The following is a 17778-nucleotide window of genomic DNA, read 5'->3' on the forward strand; positions in this document are numbered from 1 at the left end:
ACTACATAAAAATAAGCAAAAAAATTAGAATGAAGTAAAACATGCTGGACCAGAGCAACCAAACGCAAAAAAAAATTAATAAACTGCGCAAGAAAGAGGATGGGTCTTTTCACCACTGAACACCACCGCACACCACGTGCATCGAACACCAAAAAAAAAAACAGCAACCACTAAGACAATCAGTAATTTTATACAAAAAATGATAAAATAATCAAATTACATATTATTTAACATTTTTTTTTTATTTCTATGTGCATCATTTTTCTGAAAAAGGCCATAATCAACATAATAAATGACCATCAATATACAGAAAACCTTCTCCGGATTCATCTCTTTCCAGATTACATTGTCTGTGAAAAATCACATCTATAACCTCGGACTTTTATTATAGGATTAAACACATTTTTTCTAGAGGTTATTGATGTGTAAACCGGGGCGATTAACTCACATACTGAATAAAAGTCGCAATCATTTTGTTCTTTCCTCCCCTTGATTCGAACCGATGCTACTGAGATATTGTGACATCAAATCGCCTACACTGGAGCCGTCCCGATAGACCACACGACCACCTGGGCTTCTCAATAATAAAGCCTCGGTGGCCGTGTGTTACCTTTCCTCGTCAGTTTTAATCTAGCGACGTACTACAGTACATGATATATATTATACATGATATGTTATTGTTACAAATCAGCTAAATTATCTATAGTCAAGGATCCTACACATTAATGCCAGATACAGTCACAGAAAATAATCATATTTAATATATATATCAGCTTTGATAAGTATTACTATAAATTTGCATTTCTTCGTATTATGAACATCATTATTATTTATTTTGTAAACAGTATTTCCATTCTGCGTTTGAACTATATTTGGCATCTCACTGCGGTATAAATATTACTCATAGCCTTTATTATTCGCACTTTATTTTGATGTTTATTTATAGTGTTTATTTTAACACTTTTGATTCAGATAAGGGAGAAAGTTGGTACTTGTTTAAACGTTGAAACCCGCTGCATTTGTTAGACCTGTCCTAAGTCAGGAATCTAATGTTCATGATCTATCGTGTTTTTCGTTTCTCGTGTTTACAAAACTTTGAATATTTCGAAAAACTAAGGATTTTCTTATCCCAGGCATATATTACCTCAGCCGTATTTGACACAACTTTTTGGAATTTTGTATCCTCAATGCTCTTCAACTTTGACTTTGTTTGGTTTATAACTATTTTGATATGAGCGTCAATGGTGAGTCTGATGTAGACGAAACGCGTGTCTGGCGTACAAAATTATAATCCTGGTACCTTTGATAAATGTTTACACCACTGGCCATGGTCGATGCCTCTGCTGGTGGACGTTTCGTCCCCGAGGGTATCACCAGCCCAGTAGTCAACACTTCGGTGTTGACATGAATATCAATTATGTGGTAATTTTTATAAATTTCCTGTTTACAAAACTTTGAATATTTCGAAAAACTAAGGATTTTCTTATCCCAGGCATAGATTACCTGAGCCGTATTTGGCACAACTTTTTTGGAATTTTGGATTCTCAATGCTCTTCAACTTTGACTTTGTTTGGTTTATAACTATTTTGATATGAGCGTCACTGATGAGTCTTATGTAGACGAAACGCGCTTCTCATGTGAGTCTCTAAAACTCAGAAAACTCAGTAACGTTTAAACAGTCTGCTGACCCCACATACGTTTAGAGTGAAACAAAACTCAAAAGATATACAACTATCATGGTTCCTATATTTAAACAAGTTTGCTGCTCAGTTTTTGCCATTGACCTTTTTTTTTTTTAGAAATTCAAAGGGATAAAACCAGAAGATTTCGAAAATCTGACAAAAAATCCGAAACATGACAAGCAAACAATCTTAAGACTAATTTGATATTTCTTTTGTCAAATCTGATTCGAGAATTAGATTTTTATACTTATATGATGTACATTTACAATTGTTATTGAGATCAAGTTACAGTAATGGTATTAAGTGAAACACATTATGATAACGGGAAATGACCTCGATGAATATCTAGTTTGTCCTAAGGTTCAAGTTATATTTCATCACTTTGATAAATTATGTCAATTGGAATTAGTCATGGTAACCAATTGAGTGACTCTATTTAAAATCATATGGTACTTCAAGTTAAAACAAACAATATTTTAGATCCTATAATAGTATAATGTCTAAGTTTAACTATAGATGTATATCATCTTTTCACATTTAATCCTTTTTGTTATCCAAGACTTCAGAAATTAATTGCTTTTGAATAAATGTCTTCCCGTACCCTAAATCTCCGAAACCTTTCCGTATGCATGGTAAGGTATGACATTAACCATGACACCTTTCGTTAGAATGCAACAAGTGAACAACGCACGAGTTAATGAAACTTTTGATAAAAAAAAACGATACATGAACACACACCCTGACTACTATACGAAGATCTTAGAGACATATTAGTTCATGAAGCTGCAAAGTTTTTGTGGATTTTATCGTTTATAATGAAAAATTAATTGTCTTATTCAATAATGATGAACAATTGAAAGTGTTACCAGCACCGGCACTCATTACCAACCCTCATTACATATGATATGTACAATATCGTTTTTTTTTAAAGATATAATAAATTAAGATATTGAATCTTGAATACGATATTATGTAATTACAACTCGTCTAAACATCAACCCAACAATGTTAGATCTGTAAATTTGCTTTCGCAAATATTTTGTTCTTCCCTCGCCGGGATTCGAAACCATGCTACTGAGATATCGTGTCACCAAATCGCCTGCTCTGTATATATATATCTACATGAAGGTACTTGTATTCTTATACTCATTTTTTTCACAAATGAAATGACCTACACTTACTCATATATACAAATAGCTATTGTATACAATTGAATCAATTTCCGGATTTAAGGAAATAATAAAAAATCTAATATTATCATAATAAATGCGGACTTAATATGATTATTATATTTACACAAAGAATCTATAATGGTTCTTTACTTCCAAGACATATCATTACTGTTGAAAATAGTGTGGATCTGTGTCGCTACAACTAAAGGTAAATAAAATTTGTATTACATGTAGTATCAATCGTGTGTATTTAATTGTTTCAACAAAAACTATCTTTACATTTGGACAACAATGAGGGTTTCTGATAAAAGGTAAAATCACAAAAATACTGAACTTAGAGGAAAATCTAATTAAAAAGACCATAATCACATGGCAAAATCAAATAACAAAACATATCAATAACAATTGGACAAGAACTGTCTTATTCCTGTCTTGGTACAGGCATTTTAAAATGTGGAAAATTGTGGATTAAACCTGGTTTTGTATAGGATAAATTAGCTTTAGCTTGATTACTTAATGAATGCAATCATTTTTGTTTTGTTTTGTGTTGCATTGCTGCCTAACATACACTCTATCTATGTTCAGCTTAAAATAGATGAACAATAACTCTCAATCTTAAAGCACTTGGTATATGCACGAATGCAGTTAAATATGTTCCTTTTATTTCTAATTTCTTTGTATGCATATATTGTCTTATTTTGTTTTACAGACACGAGCAAAATATTGACGATACATATTATATGTGGTGAAACTGCAGTGCTACCTTGTCAAAATATACCAGGTAACAACGTTATCCAATGGCTTCGTCTTAACCCTAGTAAAAATGTGACAGAAAGCACATACACAGACGGACAGACCGTAAATACTGAATTACATTTCCATAGAAGAATTAGTATTTCTAATTCCCCCGAGGATAGATACGACTTGACTATTGTGAATGTGTCTAAGGAAGATGAAGGGACGTACAGATGTGCGTTTATACAAAAAACCACAGTAAAGTCACAAGATGTTCGTTTGTTTGTTCAAGGTGAGCAAAATCAACATGATATATTTTTATTTTAATTCGCTTAATTGCACATCGTTTTTCCGTGGCTTAACAATATACGTTTTTTTTTTGTTTTTTTTTTTTTTTATATATATTCACTTTTTTGGAATTTTGGGTCCTCAATGCTCTTCAACTTTGTATTTATTTGGCTTTTTCAACTATTTTGATCTGAGCGTCACTGATGAGTCTTATGTAGACGAAACACGCGTCTGGCGTACAAAATTATAATCCTGGTACTTTTGATAACTTTTCACAGATACAAATCTAGATATAAATCACGGTAGGGTTTATATATTTTTTTCGTTTGATACAGAATTTTTGTCGCGTGTAAAAACAAATCCGGTTTACAAACTAAAACCGAGGGAAACACTTTCACTATAAGAGAAAAACAACGAAACAATAGAACAAAAAACAAACAAGTAACAATGCATCATAAATAGAAACGAAATATTAAATAACAACTATGATGATACTTCTGATTTTATACAGGACATTTTAAGAAAAAATGGTGGGTTGAACCTGAATTTATGACTAGCCAAACCTCCGGGTTTTATGACAATATGAAATATACCGCCAAAATGACAAAATTACATGAAGGGAATACAGTACAAATATATGTAAGATCATCCAAGACCGAGAAATAAATAAATAAATAATATAACCGTAGTAGAACATTTATACATGCTAGCCACAGAATAACAACGAATAACTAAAATTAATTTCGGACATTACACAAAAGCAGCTTATTAGAATTACAAAAGGAGAAACATACAGTAAAGGTACTCTTTTGAAGTGGATTAAGGTTGTGTGGTCATTGATATAAATCAAAATTAAGAAATTAAATGGATTATTATTACCAATGTTACCTCAATCTTTAAAAATAAAAATGTTGCCAAACACTTGTTCTATCTCCATGACAAATATGATGAACCCCAAACAACATAATTTTTGTGTTTAAGTCACATTACATAAATTGCAAGATAAATGAATTAGGTATTGACAATTTACTTGAAAACTCAACATATAACCCCGTGGCACATACTAAAGAGAAAATCCCGGTTTATCATAAGTCTCTTCTATGTTTCTTTGGAATTTCATCTGGATCTTCCAGGTGCTCCAAGAAACTTTTTTTCTAAATTATTTACAGCATTCAAAGCTGGGTTTTAAAGTTTTTGTGAAATTACCTATTCTAGAGGTGGTGTGAATCAGATGTGGAGACTAAGAAATCCTAACGTTCTTTTAGAGTACATACAATTTTTGACTCATTTATCTTGCAACAGGATTAAAACATTTGACTTTTCTATACTTTAAGCAAGTATTCAAGACAAAATGTGTATCTGAAACTGATATTAATAAGATGCTTAACTTCTTGATTAACAACATATTTTTCGCGTTTGGGAGAAACGTTTCTTAACAAACAATCGACATTCTCATGAGAGCCAACTGTACCACTCTTCTTGCGTGTGACGTATTAAATTATAAGCCTGGTATCTTTGATAACTATTAGCATGTCGAAATGTACTATTCCATTATTTATTTGTGTATTTCTATGTCCTGAATGTTCTTGCATTAAATTTATTTGCAATGTAGCCCTGTCCTGAGTTAGATGGTAGATAGTATTGCAATTGTTCCAGTACCGGAAAAGTAGTATACTATACAAGTTTGATTATCCCGAAGGGGAATCCGATTTAGCTTATCATGTTATGATTCGATCGATTGCAGTGCAGATGATTAAGAATAACTTCGAATTTTGTGAACTTATCTGATATAGATGAAAAATGTACTTCCGAATTGTTAGCATGTAAGTTTTCTCTATAACAACACACATACTCTGCTCCAAAGAAATCAACAAAATATTATTACGCAATAAAAGCAAATCTCACAAGATATTTGAGCCTCCTTTGCTCAAATACCACTTCAACTGTTTCAGTTTTGATACAACCTTTCAAATGCTTGGCTTTCAGAATTCACGAATTAGATACGTTCAGACAAACTTGTCAGGTACATTCCTGGCTAAGTATTGTTTTCATTAATAAGTGTTGAAGTTTAGGTTAAACTTTGTTCCTTTTTTGTACAGAACAAGATGATATTCCACCAGTGAATTTACAGATATGTGGAAATTCGACCTGTTCATCAATAGTGCCTGCAAAGGCCGAATTAGGTATACATATAAGTGTCAGTTATTTTTTATTAATTTGTTTTTTGCAATGTTTTTCATCTCAAAACCTGATAAATGCAGGCTTAATATAGCAATTTAGTTTTTCCAAGATGGTGTTGTAATAACAAAATTCTTTAATGGCCTATTTCAATCCAGTTGGTATTCAAACAGAGGTTAGTTCATTTCTGTAAATATTTGGCAATCCATCCCTTTTTGGACCCGTGGTATAAAATAATTAAACCAACGTGTTGTTGCCGATGAACTCATAAGTTTAAGGTCATAAACTTTATTAAGACAAGTTAAGACAATTTTATTCTTTAACACCACTGTATACACATTTGTACAAAGAATGAAATAGTAATACATAGTATACAAAATAAATTGTGCACATGACAAGATGAAAATGGTACATCTACTATACCAGATCGTTTAGTTATTATAATAGAAAAACAAATAGACAAAGACTAATCAGGAAGACCTGCTAGTGAATTCATTACCTTTATAAATTTACATAATATATTTTTTCAATTATTTCTGTGTGTTGTTTGTAATAATTTACAAAAAATAATTTCATTTACTCTGTTACTTTAACAATTATTCAAAAACAGTTTTCTTGAGTCATTTATATAGCTAGGGATCTACAATTTATTAGCTCAGTGAAACAAAACAAAAGGATCTAACAGGTGTTAATGAAATTGAGACCTTGTGGAATTTGGAAGGCACTCGAAGGAATTTTTGCTTATCACAAATAGAAATTTATTTAATAATCATTAGAGAAACAGATTTTTACATAGTGTGTAGTAGATTATAGGATTTATTCAATCTCGATAGTAAAGTTATCATTCTAAAAGTCCTCGCCAAGGCTCAGACTTAAAAAAAATTATAATTACCAATGTACGAGGTGTCCATTGCCGTCATTATAAAAAAAAATATTGATGTTTTACAGTTTACAAGTTTTAACTCATTGTGCTCGAATTTTGATTTCGATTTATTAAATTGAGGAGATGGCTATTTATTGAAAAAATAAAAATAGTTATTGAATATAAGTTTAGAATAGGAAAGAATTATTATCATATTCTATTTCAATTATAAAACGTATGTCATAAAAATATTCATAATAACTCCTTTGTCCACCAGTCAAATAATGTGTTTATTTCAAACTAATATGATAACTATTTCAGGTTTTACTATCAATACACTTTTTGTAATATCTGGCACAATTGGCGGTTGTCTGATTTTGGTTGCAGCATCTGTTGCACTGCACGTATTGTTTATGAGATGTAAAGCTATCCCACGAGACAAAGGTACGACCATTGCAAGTGTAGATGCCTTCTGGAGTTCCCCGACATTGCCATCTGACACTTATGATTTTGATAATGACTTAACACTACGAACCTGCCCGGAAAATGTACAAGAGGCGGAGAATGAACGTTTACGCAGCATCCAAAGACATTTGACCAACATAACTAATAAAGGGGCAACTAGTATAGACCAGACTGAAGATAGTCCTCAACAAAGTACTTCAGGTGACACTATAATGATAATCGCGGACAATCCTTATGAGGCAAACCCTGATCAAAGATTACAAATACATGATGACATTCCACATGTGTATGATGAATGTGGAAGAGTGGTGTTGTCTATAGCGACTAATACATACCAATCTTTGACAAGAAACTGGAAAGATACTCCACATCTTTATCATTGAAGTGCACTTGGAGTTAAATTTGTTTTGTACATTTGATATTTTGCCTATTATATTTGTAACAATCATCTTAATGAATCATGAGTTATAACTAAGGTTATATTTTATCAGTATCGTGCTTTGTAAAAGTATCCCTTCCTATATTTATGTAAATAGATGTTCATTTCTTCATTATAAATTAAATAGTCAAAGCAAAAAAAAAATGGCAATGATTAATTCCATTTTCTGTATAGATAAATGAAAACATCGTTATTATTATTTTATTTGTCTGATTTTTTCAATGTATAAATTATGTATAATATGTATTACAAGTTGTAAGATTCTAATAAAATATTGAATCTAAATTTAAATCTGAATATGTCTTGTCAATTAGGAAGGACACAGTTACTGATCAGTTTCACGGTTTGGTGTACGATTTTGAGAATAAGAACAGGCGATTTATTAAAAAAACATCTGGAGTAAACACACTGATACGTCATGAGCTTTTCAGTATAACGTACGATTATTCTAAACAAAATGGTATTTCAAATAACAAAATGACGCCTTCACCAAAATATTACACAGCACGAATGTCTACATTATCTTGAGAGATCAACTAGTATAACTTATTTTCAAATTATGTTTAAAACATTTTTTAAGTCCGCTATGTACAGCGTGGATTGAAATTTTGAGCATTCAACTTCCTGTGTGTGGAGGAAACTCAACCTCTTTTAAAACACTTAACTCAGCATGTTTGATTGGTTACTCTGAAAGTGGTAAATTTGCACGAAAGTGTATCCGTGATGAAAAAGACATGGTAATAGAAAAACACTCCAAAAAAATCGAGTGTTAAGTTCTTAAAACATTTCCTTGTTATATACAGGTACCATATCCATTTGTAAATCATTATACATGTACATTTATATAATAAATAATAATAAGTGTTATGCCAAAATATAAGTTATGATAATTCTACTGTTGTAAAAGTGCATATGTGCGTACATGTAACAGTAGTATTTAATTTACTAGCTATAATATACTGATATCAAAATCAATATTTATTACAATGAAAACAATATCAAATATATAATAATTACTAGGTTGATTGTATTTTGTATGTATTTACCTCTTGTGTCACATGTGAATGTGACGGATTGTTTTTAAATTAAGCAAATTGTATTGGTTGAATTGGTACCCTTTTAGAATAAGTTTAACTAAAGGAATGTCACGTCCTGATTAGTTTAACTTGATCGTATTTAAATTTTCAGGCTCGCAAATTCCTTATACCGTCATACTCAATGCGGTCATTTTCTTTTACTGTTGACGTAATCATAGTTATTTGTCGAAATAACCGTTTCGTGATTCATTACCGCTATAGCAAATCATCAATTACTGCTATTTTTTTGAAAAGGATTTATCGTAATTGGTCAAACTCATTCCTTTTATTTTATCGTTATAAAGAAAATGAACATTTCATCGTCGTACATCAAACATAACCTTTAATGTCATTTGGCAAGATTTTGAACCGTAATTCGAAACAGCCACAACTCCACTACAGGCTCCTAATGTGGGATAACACATTAGGAATTTGGTGGAGTTAAACATTTTTAAAGGCGCCATCCATTCCATACCTTGCAGGGACAGTACAACATAAGAACAAATTATATTAACAATCGACTGGAGAGGGCATACGATATATACAAAGCAGGAAAACAACAAAACAAATACCGGATGCTGCAATGAACATGTGATTTAAAATAAAAAAACGAAATTTATCCTTACCAATCTTATTTTAGGAGTACTATTTGTAACCAAAAACAAGATTACATTGAACAACTAAAGAATTGTCGCATTACACCACTTCAAGAATTTTTAGAAACATGATTAATTCCACATATTTATTATGAGACATTTGTAGTTGTAGAATTATAATATTGATCATTTACAGCTATAAATGAATTTATGGAAATCAAGAAACGAAAAAAATAAATGAAAGTAACTATATTCATCTGAAGCTCATTTCTTGATTCCATACATCAGTAACGCTCAGATCCGAATATTTCAAAACACAGACACGTGATATTGTGTGAGCAGCACTGATACGTCTTACAATTGTAAAGGACCGTGACCCTATTAGATAGCATACGATTTGTCACAGATATACTTCACAATCATGTATGTTGGATATATTCCACTCGTCTGTTTATTTTATATATCTGGTAAGTTTTTTGTAGTTAATAATATTTGCGTTCACTTCGATACGAATATTTTTAAATACAAAACTATGGAAAACCCTCTGGGAGTAATTTAAACAAATCATATCTGAAAACCGCCTAACCATTCTCTATTAATGTCGTCTGGGTTACTGAAAGGATGCAATCGTATAATATAAGGTTACAGGTATGGTTCAAACGTAAATTACCATAACGAAGTATTCACGTCAGCAAGAGGATTTTTAAATCATTACATTGTAGGTCGATACCTAGCAAAATTAAGTAAGAAAAAGAGTATACAGTTTCCAAAAGCTAGTTTAAGGTCAAAGCTAATCTTAAAAATGGACCATGGTTTTCTAGAAATAATTCAAATTCCAAAACCATGAAACCTCAGACAAATCATAATATGTCTATTTCCTAATAATCCGTACGTTTTATTGGCTGACAACAATCGATAGCTTTCCAAAGTTATATCTATTTTCTTAATAAAATTCAACATTCATGACTAAACATGCTTCCCAATACAGCGCTAGCGTCAGAACAATGCATGGGAAAAAGTAAAATCATAACATTACTGAAATCAGAGGAAAATCTAATCGGAAAGTTTATAAACAAACTCAGACTTGATGTCACATGTTAGTGTTCGGTGACGTAAAACATCAATGTTATTATAATAATTTAACTATTCTTTTTGATTTTATTAGGTACCAAATCATTTATCTTGTGCTCATTTTAAGGGCATCTCTTCAAACATAATGCAATTTATATGGAAACAATCGACTTATTTTTTTAATATAAATATAAGGCTGTAAGAATTGTTTTGGGTGTTTCCGACGGCTTCGCTTCATGTATGTGTTTTAGTGTGGTACAAATATTTTATACGTAAAATACCTTTTGTCCAAAGACTTGTATTTAAAAGTTTATTTTAATATTGTACTAATTATCTCTCACTTCATATACTTATTTTGGTAGCAAATGCTCAGTCACCATTTGGTTCTGGTATTACTGTTGGCACTTTAGACTCCACTGATTTAGATGAAGCGTCTGGTCTGGCCGCTAGTAGAGTACACCCGAATGTCCTATATTCACATAACGATGGTGGAGATTTATCTCGGATATTCGCCGTAGATTCTACTGATGCCTCTGTTATAGCTGAGTTTGGTATCTCTGGTGCAGATCATTATGACTGGGAGGACATTGCAATGGGACCGTGTCCAGATAAATCATCATGTATCTACATAGCAGACGCAGGATTGAATCACCACAGGCCAGTCAATATGATCTATAGAGTACGAGAACCAGGGGCAGTCAAGGATCAGACGTTGACCATTATAGACAAGCTACCATTTATGTATGTTTTTTATGTGAACGAATGCTAGATATCATTTTCATCTGGATTGTTTGGTAATTGTCTCATTTGAAAACCACATCTCCATATTTTAAAAAAAATGTCATATTCAATGTTAATTGAATTGTGTTTGATATTTGCACTATACTGATAAATAAGCAAATATGTTCCAGTTAATGAATGGAGTTTTGATTTAAAAAAATGTAAAAAGACACTTTCATTTAAAACCAGTAGAAAGAAAATAATGACAGAAAACTTATCACCGCAAATTCAACTTTTTGCATTAAATGAGTGTCATGAAAGTTCAAACTTTTATTTATGTTAATTTGCTTTTTACATATGTTTTGTATGGTGCGCATTCACATTTGTTTGGTGTGCATTCCCATGTATATGGTGCGCATTCCCATTAAATACTTACTATATATAATTCATTTACATATATTACGGATTACAAATGTGTCGAGGTTTGTGATTGGATAACAACACAGAGATGTCAGTATATATTCGGGAAACTGCCGGGGTATATAAGACGTTTTTATCCCCAATTGGAACCTCAATAACGTCATCATAAACCGGTTACTATGTGACGTAGTCAAAAGATAAATAGAACACTAAGGAATGTCAGAGGCTCTCAGAAGGAAAATAATGACGTGCTTCAGTAAATAATACCTTTTATGATACAAAATCACGCAATTTACACTTTAAATACTTAAATTTAATGTTAAAAGTGTTATAATAAATTATAACATACACGATAAAATTATATTAACAGCAAATTAGAATATCCTTTACGTATGCCGAACATATATATCAGGTTGAGTTTTCAATATGTGTGTTGTAAATAAAATACAAAGCAAGACACACATACAAACACAAAATATGATTTAAAAACTTTATTAAAACTATTTTTTAACGGATAAAAATTTGTCAAGATTGAAAAAAAGGTGCATTTAAATGGATTACTCAAAATATTTAAGAAACAGTAAACATGTAATGAATATACATGCTGCATTGTGAATGTTCAACAAATACCTGCACTAGAAAATAACATTAAGTCAGGGGTAATCCGTAATAAATGTGTAATTCAGGTCTCAGACAGGGTATATACTGTGACATTCCCGGCTAAGGGGTTATATCCCCTTCGCCTTCAGCTCAGGGGATATAAACTGTAAGCCGGGAATGTCACAGTATATATCCTGTCTGAGACCTGAATAACATATAATGTACGCAAAAGTCATTGTACGAAACGAAGTAAAAACAAACGAAAACCAAGCAAACACACGTATGTCTCCTTTACAGTCAAGATACAGCTGGTGTCTGTATATTCACTATAGGTGTATTCAGTTTTAGATGATAAAAATAGCATGCATGCGAAGCGTTTCAAAACCTATATATATATAATTATACGAATGACAGAGCTGTACACATACGTACAAACGGTACGAGCGATGGGACCAAGAAGAACCAAAATAATATTATAAAAATCTGCTCCTTGGATTTGAAACTTTCTTTCTTGATAATTTCATTATAAATCACTTATTTTTTTTTAATACTTACGAAGCACTGACAACGAAGCAGAGGTCAATTGAATAAATTTTCTAGAAGTTTGCTTAGTAATTAACTTAACATTTTATATCTGTAGAATGTTCTATTATCATTGTGATTGATAATACTTCCTATTTTTTTTTAATGAAGTAATGTCATATATATTGATCTTAAATTGTATTTGATTTATATTTTTCAGATGGACAGAAGTTGACGGTCAAACATTACTAGTAGATAACCATGGGGAAATATACATGGTTTCCAATGTTAATGGCGGGAAAGGTCTAATGGTACATATTCCGGCCTCGGCCTGGGGATCAACGACACCTTTTAATGCAACATCATCTGTACATCTGAACATCACCACATCCCACCACGACCCAGGGGCAGGCGACATATCTCCAGACGGGACGGAGCTTATCATTAAAGCAAGAAATCACGTATATTATTGGAAAGTTAAAAACAATGATTATCTATCTGCAGTGGAAACTCCTCCTACTGAAATACCTCATCACAGTGAACGTCTTGGGGAGGCAATATGCTGGGATATCAATGGTACAAACTATTATACACTCAGTGAAGGCAGACATGCACCATTGTATGAATTTGTAAGACTACCAACTGGTCCTGCTGTAGGATAATAAAACAGATTGACTGATATATTATTTAGTTTGACAATTTTCTTTAATATATTTACTTTTTGATGGCGTCATTAGCAGAAAATCTTTTATGCCACCTTATTTTTTTTTTAATGACACTTTGAAATTGTGTGCGTCTGCAGTGCTTACTGGATTTATAAATTTCACTAAAACACTCAAACCTAAACATGTGAATGCGAGGAATGTAAAAACCAAATTATTTCACTTTATGTATGAATCTTAAATTCATTTTTTAAATTGCTCTAGGATCATGCCAGTTTTCTGGATTTTTTTTAATTGTATTGTATCTTAATATTTTAATATTTCCTTGCCTGTTGATTAATTAAAACCTATGTAGAATAAAATACCAATTATTAAGATAGATGAAAATCAATCAAATTTCCTACATGTATCTTATGATTATATAATAAAAAGAGAAAATTTAGTAAATGAGACAGTTATCAAATAACAAAAGCAAAAGACGTACACTCTTTCAAGATTATCAATCGTCCAGAATTTTAGCCTTTGGATTAATTCGAATAATGTAGCGCCCTCTTTCCACCACTTTTCTCGAGGGAGTGATCGAAGTGATCGAGGGATTATTTGGGTTACTCTTGGATAATATAAAAAAAAGAAGATGTGGTATGATTGCCAATGAGACAATTATCCACAAAAGACCAAAATGACACAAACATTAACAACTATAGGTCACCGTACGGCCTTCAACAATGAGCAAAACCCATACCGCATAGTCAGCTATTAAAGGCCCCGATAGGACAATGTAAAACAATTCAAACGAGAAAACTATCAAATGAATATTCTTTAACCATGCATATGATTTGTTTTACACACAATTACTGGTATGAACTTGTCGTTATGATTATGTGTTGTCATCAATATGAAAAAAGAAGATGTAGTATGATTGCTTATACGACAACACTGCACAAGAGACCAAAATGACACAGCAATTAACAACTTTAGGCCTTCAACAATGAGCAAGTCCATACGCATAATCAGCGAAATAGAAAATGTAAAACAATTCAAACGAAAAAACTTACGACCTTGTTAATGTATTAATTATGAACAAAAAAACAACTATATAACACATCAACAAATAACAACCACTGAATTACAGGCTACTGACTTGAGACAGGTACAGTAAGAATGTGGTGGTGGTAAAATGCACATGTTTTTATGTTAATTAGTATTTTTACAGTACATAACAATTGTTTCGTTTATTAAGTTATTCACCTAAAATGATTGTCTATTATGTTTAACACTGGTTCGTCTGTCCTTTTATCCTTGTTATACCGTGTGATTCTTTTTCTAAATCTTTTAACGATTTAAGGGGATTTCCTGGCTCCCCGTACATGTTGTTTATATTAATTTGGATAATTTGATTTATAGGAATTTTCCCATTGTGGTACATTTTTTGTACATGTAAATTCCGATAATTTTATATATTAACTTGTTTTCCGTTAAAAAACAACAGATGTCTTTAAAACAGTGATTTTTCAACAAAATAATTTTATAATGGTTTACATTGGCTTGATAAATATTTAGTTTGCATGTAATTATTAAAACAAAATAGAAAAATCTAAATTTTATCTAATTTGGAGCATCAAACAAGTAAAGACGAATTGAAGAAAATTATATAATGACCGTTATACATTTAATAAAGTAAATATCACGTCATTCCATGCCTATCTATAAAATACCCGACGACGAACTACGTTTTTATTGTGTGATCGTTACCTCACTTGAACTTAAATCAGTTTCATTATATTTTAGCTTATTTTCTTCAGTAAGAGGTGTTTTAAAAAAAAAGATTAATCATTCATTTATAAAACTGAGATTGAAAATGGGAAATTTATACATCTTTTATGGGGTATCATGGATTATATTTTTTCAGCAAATAATCTTATTCGACGTTATTAAACACTTATTTTCTTATGTTATATGTACAAAGGCCTTATTTTTTTTTCAACTCAATGGCTTGTTTATTTTCTTTAATAGACGCAATTGTTTTTTTTACTTCACTTCTGAAACTTTAAAAAAAATTGTATCTAACAAATTTCGATGTATGTAATAATTAAACCCCTTTAAGTCATTTGCCTTTATTCGCCATGCAACTTGTATTAATTGAACTATAACCAATGCCTTATATTGTGTATACATCATATTAGGTTACTGATACATGTATAGACTGTGTAATAATTACATTAGATGTATGTTTCATTATAATACGTTATTCTGATTGTTTAACTGCACAGCACGTGTTATTCCGTAAGCAATTGCATTACACTATAACATTTATCATTCATGATGACACGAGGTCCCACAATAAAGTGCACTGGTGAATAAAATAAAAAATCGTGTTTTCATTATCCTAGCTAAAAAAATGTAATTATATGTATTGAATGCTTTTTTTTGGTATTTTTATAGGGTTGTAAAAGCGTTGACCGTGCGCAAATTTTTAGAATAAAGCGCTTCCCCGCTTCATACAAAATGTACTTCGGTCAACGCTTTTACACCCCAATAAATTTACAAAAAGAAACATTCAATTCTTAAATAATCATTTCATGTCCACTAATACTTTAACCTAAATACAGCTGAACTTGGTGTAAATAGTTATTATTATGATTGAGTTAAGTCTGCCAATTGATACTTTGTCGTGTGTTTTTCTATGTTGTGATGTTATGCTATTGTTTCAGAAAAAGGGAGAAGGTTTGGATGCATTAAAACGTTTAATCCCGCTGCAAATGTTTGCACCTATCCTAAGTCAGGAATCTGATGTACAGTACTTGTCGTTTGTTTATGTAATATATACGTGTTTCTCGTTTCTCGTTTTTTTTTTAGATTAGACCGTTGATTTTCCCGTTTGAATGGTTTAACACTAGTAATTTTGGGGCCCTTTATAGCTTGTTGCTCGGGGTGAGCCAAGGCTCCGTGTTGAAGGCCGTACATTGACCTATAATGGTTTACTTTTTTAAAATTGTTATTTGGATGGAGAGTTCTCTCATTGGCACTCACACTACATCTTCCTATATCTATTAGAAATTTATGACAGATGCTTTTTGAGTATTTTAAATATCTGATTGAAGATTAGTTGCTAAAATAGCACAGGTTTAGTTAAAAGATAATAAACAAATACCACGTGATAGGGGTAATAAAAAAAACCAAGAAAACAGAATAGCATAACAAATAATATAAAAAAAAAAAAAAAAAAGTAAACCAAAAAGCACAGAAAAAAATCGTAGAACTAGGGGAGACTCAGGGCAACACGTGATCTTGAACACACACAAAAAAAAGGAGCAAATACAAACACGTATTAACATAAACACCAAAAACGCAAAATGAAATCATTTGCGTGAAATTGCCTACGCTAGCGATTTTGTTGCACCGAATGACTATCAATTTGTTCGTTATTATTCTTAATTCAATCGAATCAGATGAGTTCATCTTCTCATTTGTAGGGATTTCCGATACCAAAAACTTGAATTCAAATTTATGTAAATAGTCTTTTCATTTCCTTTATTCTATAGATCTTTTTCCCTAGAAAAATACCTAATATTAAAATCTGCCTTATATTTGCAGAAAACAAAAATAAACTGCCCGAGATGTATGATTTGTTTTGCGTTTTTTTGACGTCATATTTACCATATATAAGATTAGAGTACTTCATTTATGTTACATATAATTTGCATTTGACATACTAATACATGAAAGTTCATGGTTAACATGCATCATTAAACTAAATATGTTACACATAATATACATTTCAAATAGTAAAAAAATAAACACGATGTCATTTGGTATATCGAGAAAATGATTGTTAAATAATTACTAATGGTGGTCAAGTATTTCGATCGGGCCAGGCATGACCTGGTAAAAGAACTTGAAAAATAAAGTTCACTGTTATTCTACTTCACTTCAAAATATGTGACACAAATTTTGCTATAAAAAAGACCATGTTTGTCAAAATGATATAACTTCCTGATTTGTTTTTTGTCTTGTTGTATACGTTTGTACTTATATGTTATATTTTATTTATTATTATGCATTTTGTATACCCCCTTATGTTAGCAGCCCCTTCAATGAGCCCCTTAAATACCATGTAATTGTACATATTAGCATTTGCCTGAGATTTAATTCTTTGTAGTTTGTTGTTTGTAGTGGTGAGCAGGACTTTTAATCTCGTGCACAAGACATTTAAAAACTTGAAAAATAGATGCCCAAGACTTTCAAATAGTGTGAATGAGTTTCCAGTTTTTAAAAGACATTCGCACCATT

At 31.3% G+C, this 17778-nt stretch overlaps 2 protein-coding genes across 2 annotated transcripts; both read left to right on the forward strand.

Annotated features, from left to right (window-relative positions):
* The first annotated feature begins 2930 nt into the window (after positions 1-2930).
* Positions 2931-7992, forward strand: LOC134686574 (uncharacterized). The gene is made up of 4 exons (XM_063546244.1): positions 2931-3062; positions 3564-3881; positions 5977-6060; positions 7239-7992. Exons 1-4 carry the CDS (start codon positions 2993-2995, stop codon positions 7763-7765), a joined length of 999 nt encoding a protein of 332 aa, XP_063402314.1. The 5' UTR covers positions 2931-2992; the 3' UTR covers positions 7766-7992.
* Positions 7993-9870: 1878 nt separating this feature from the next.
* On the forward strand, positions 9871-13507 carry LOC134686575 (uncharacterized). The gene is made up of 3 exons (XM_063546245.1): positions 9871-9960; positions 10927-11305; positions 13047-13507. The coding sequence occupies exons 1-3, from the start codon at positions 9915-9917 to the stop codon at positions 13486-13488; spliced, it is 867 nt and encodes a 288-aa protein (XP_063402315.1). The 5' UTR covers positions 9871-9914; the 3' UTR covers positions 13489-13507.
* Positions 13508-17778: the final 4271 nt, after the last annotated feature.

This window comes from Mytilus trossulus, chromosome 10 (genome assembly GCF_036588685.1).
Source record: "Mytilus trossulus isolate FHL-02 chromosome 10, PNRI_Mtr1.1.1.hap1, whole genome shotgun sequence".
NCBI classification, from domain to species: Eukaryota; Metazoa; Mollusca; class Bivalvia; order Mytilida; family Mytilidae; genus Mytilus; species Mytilus trossulus.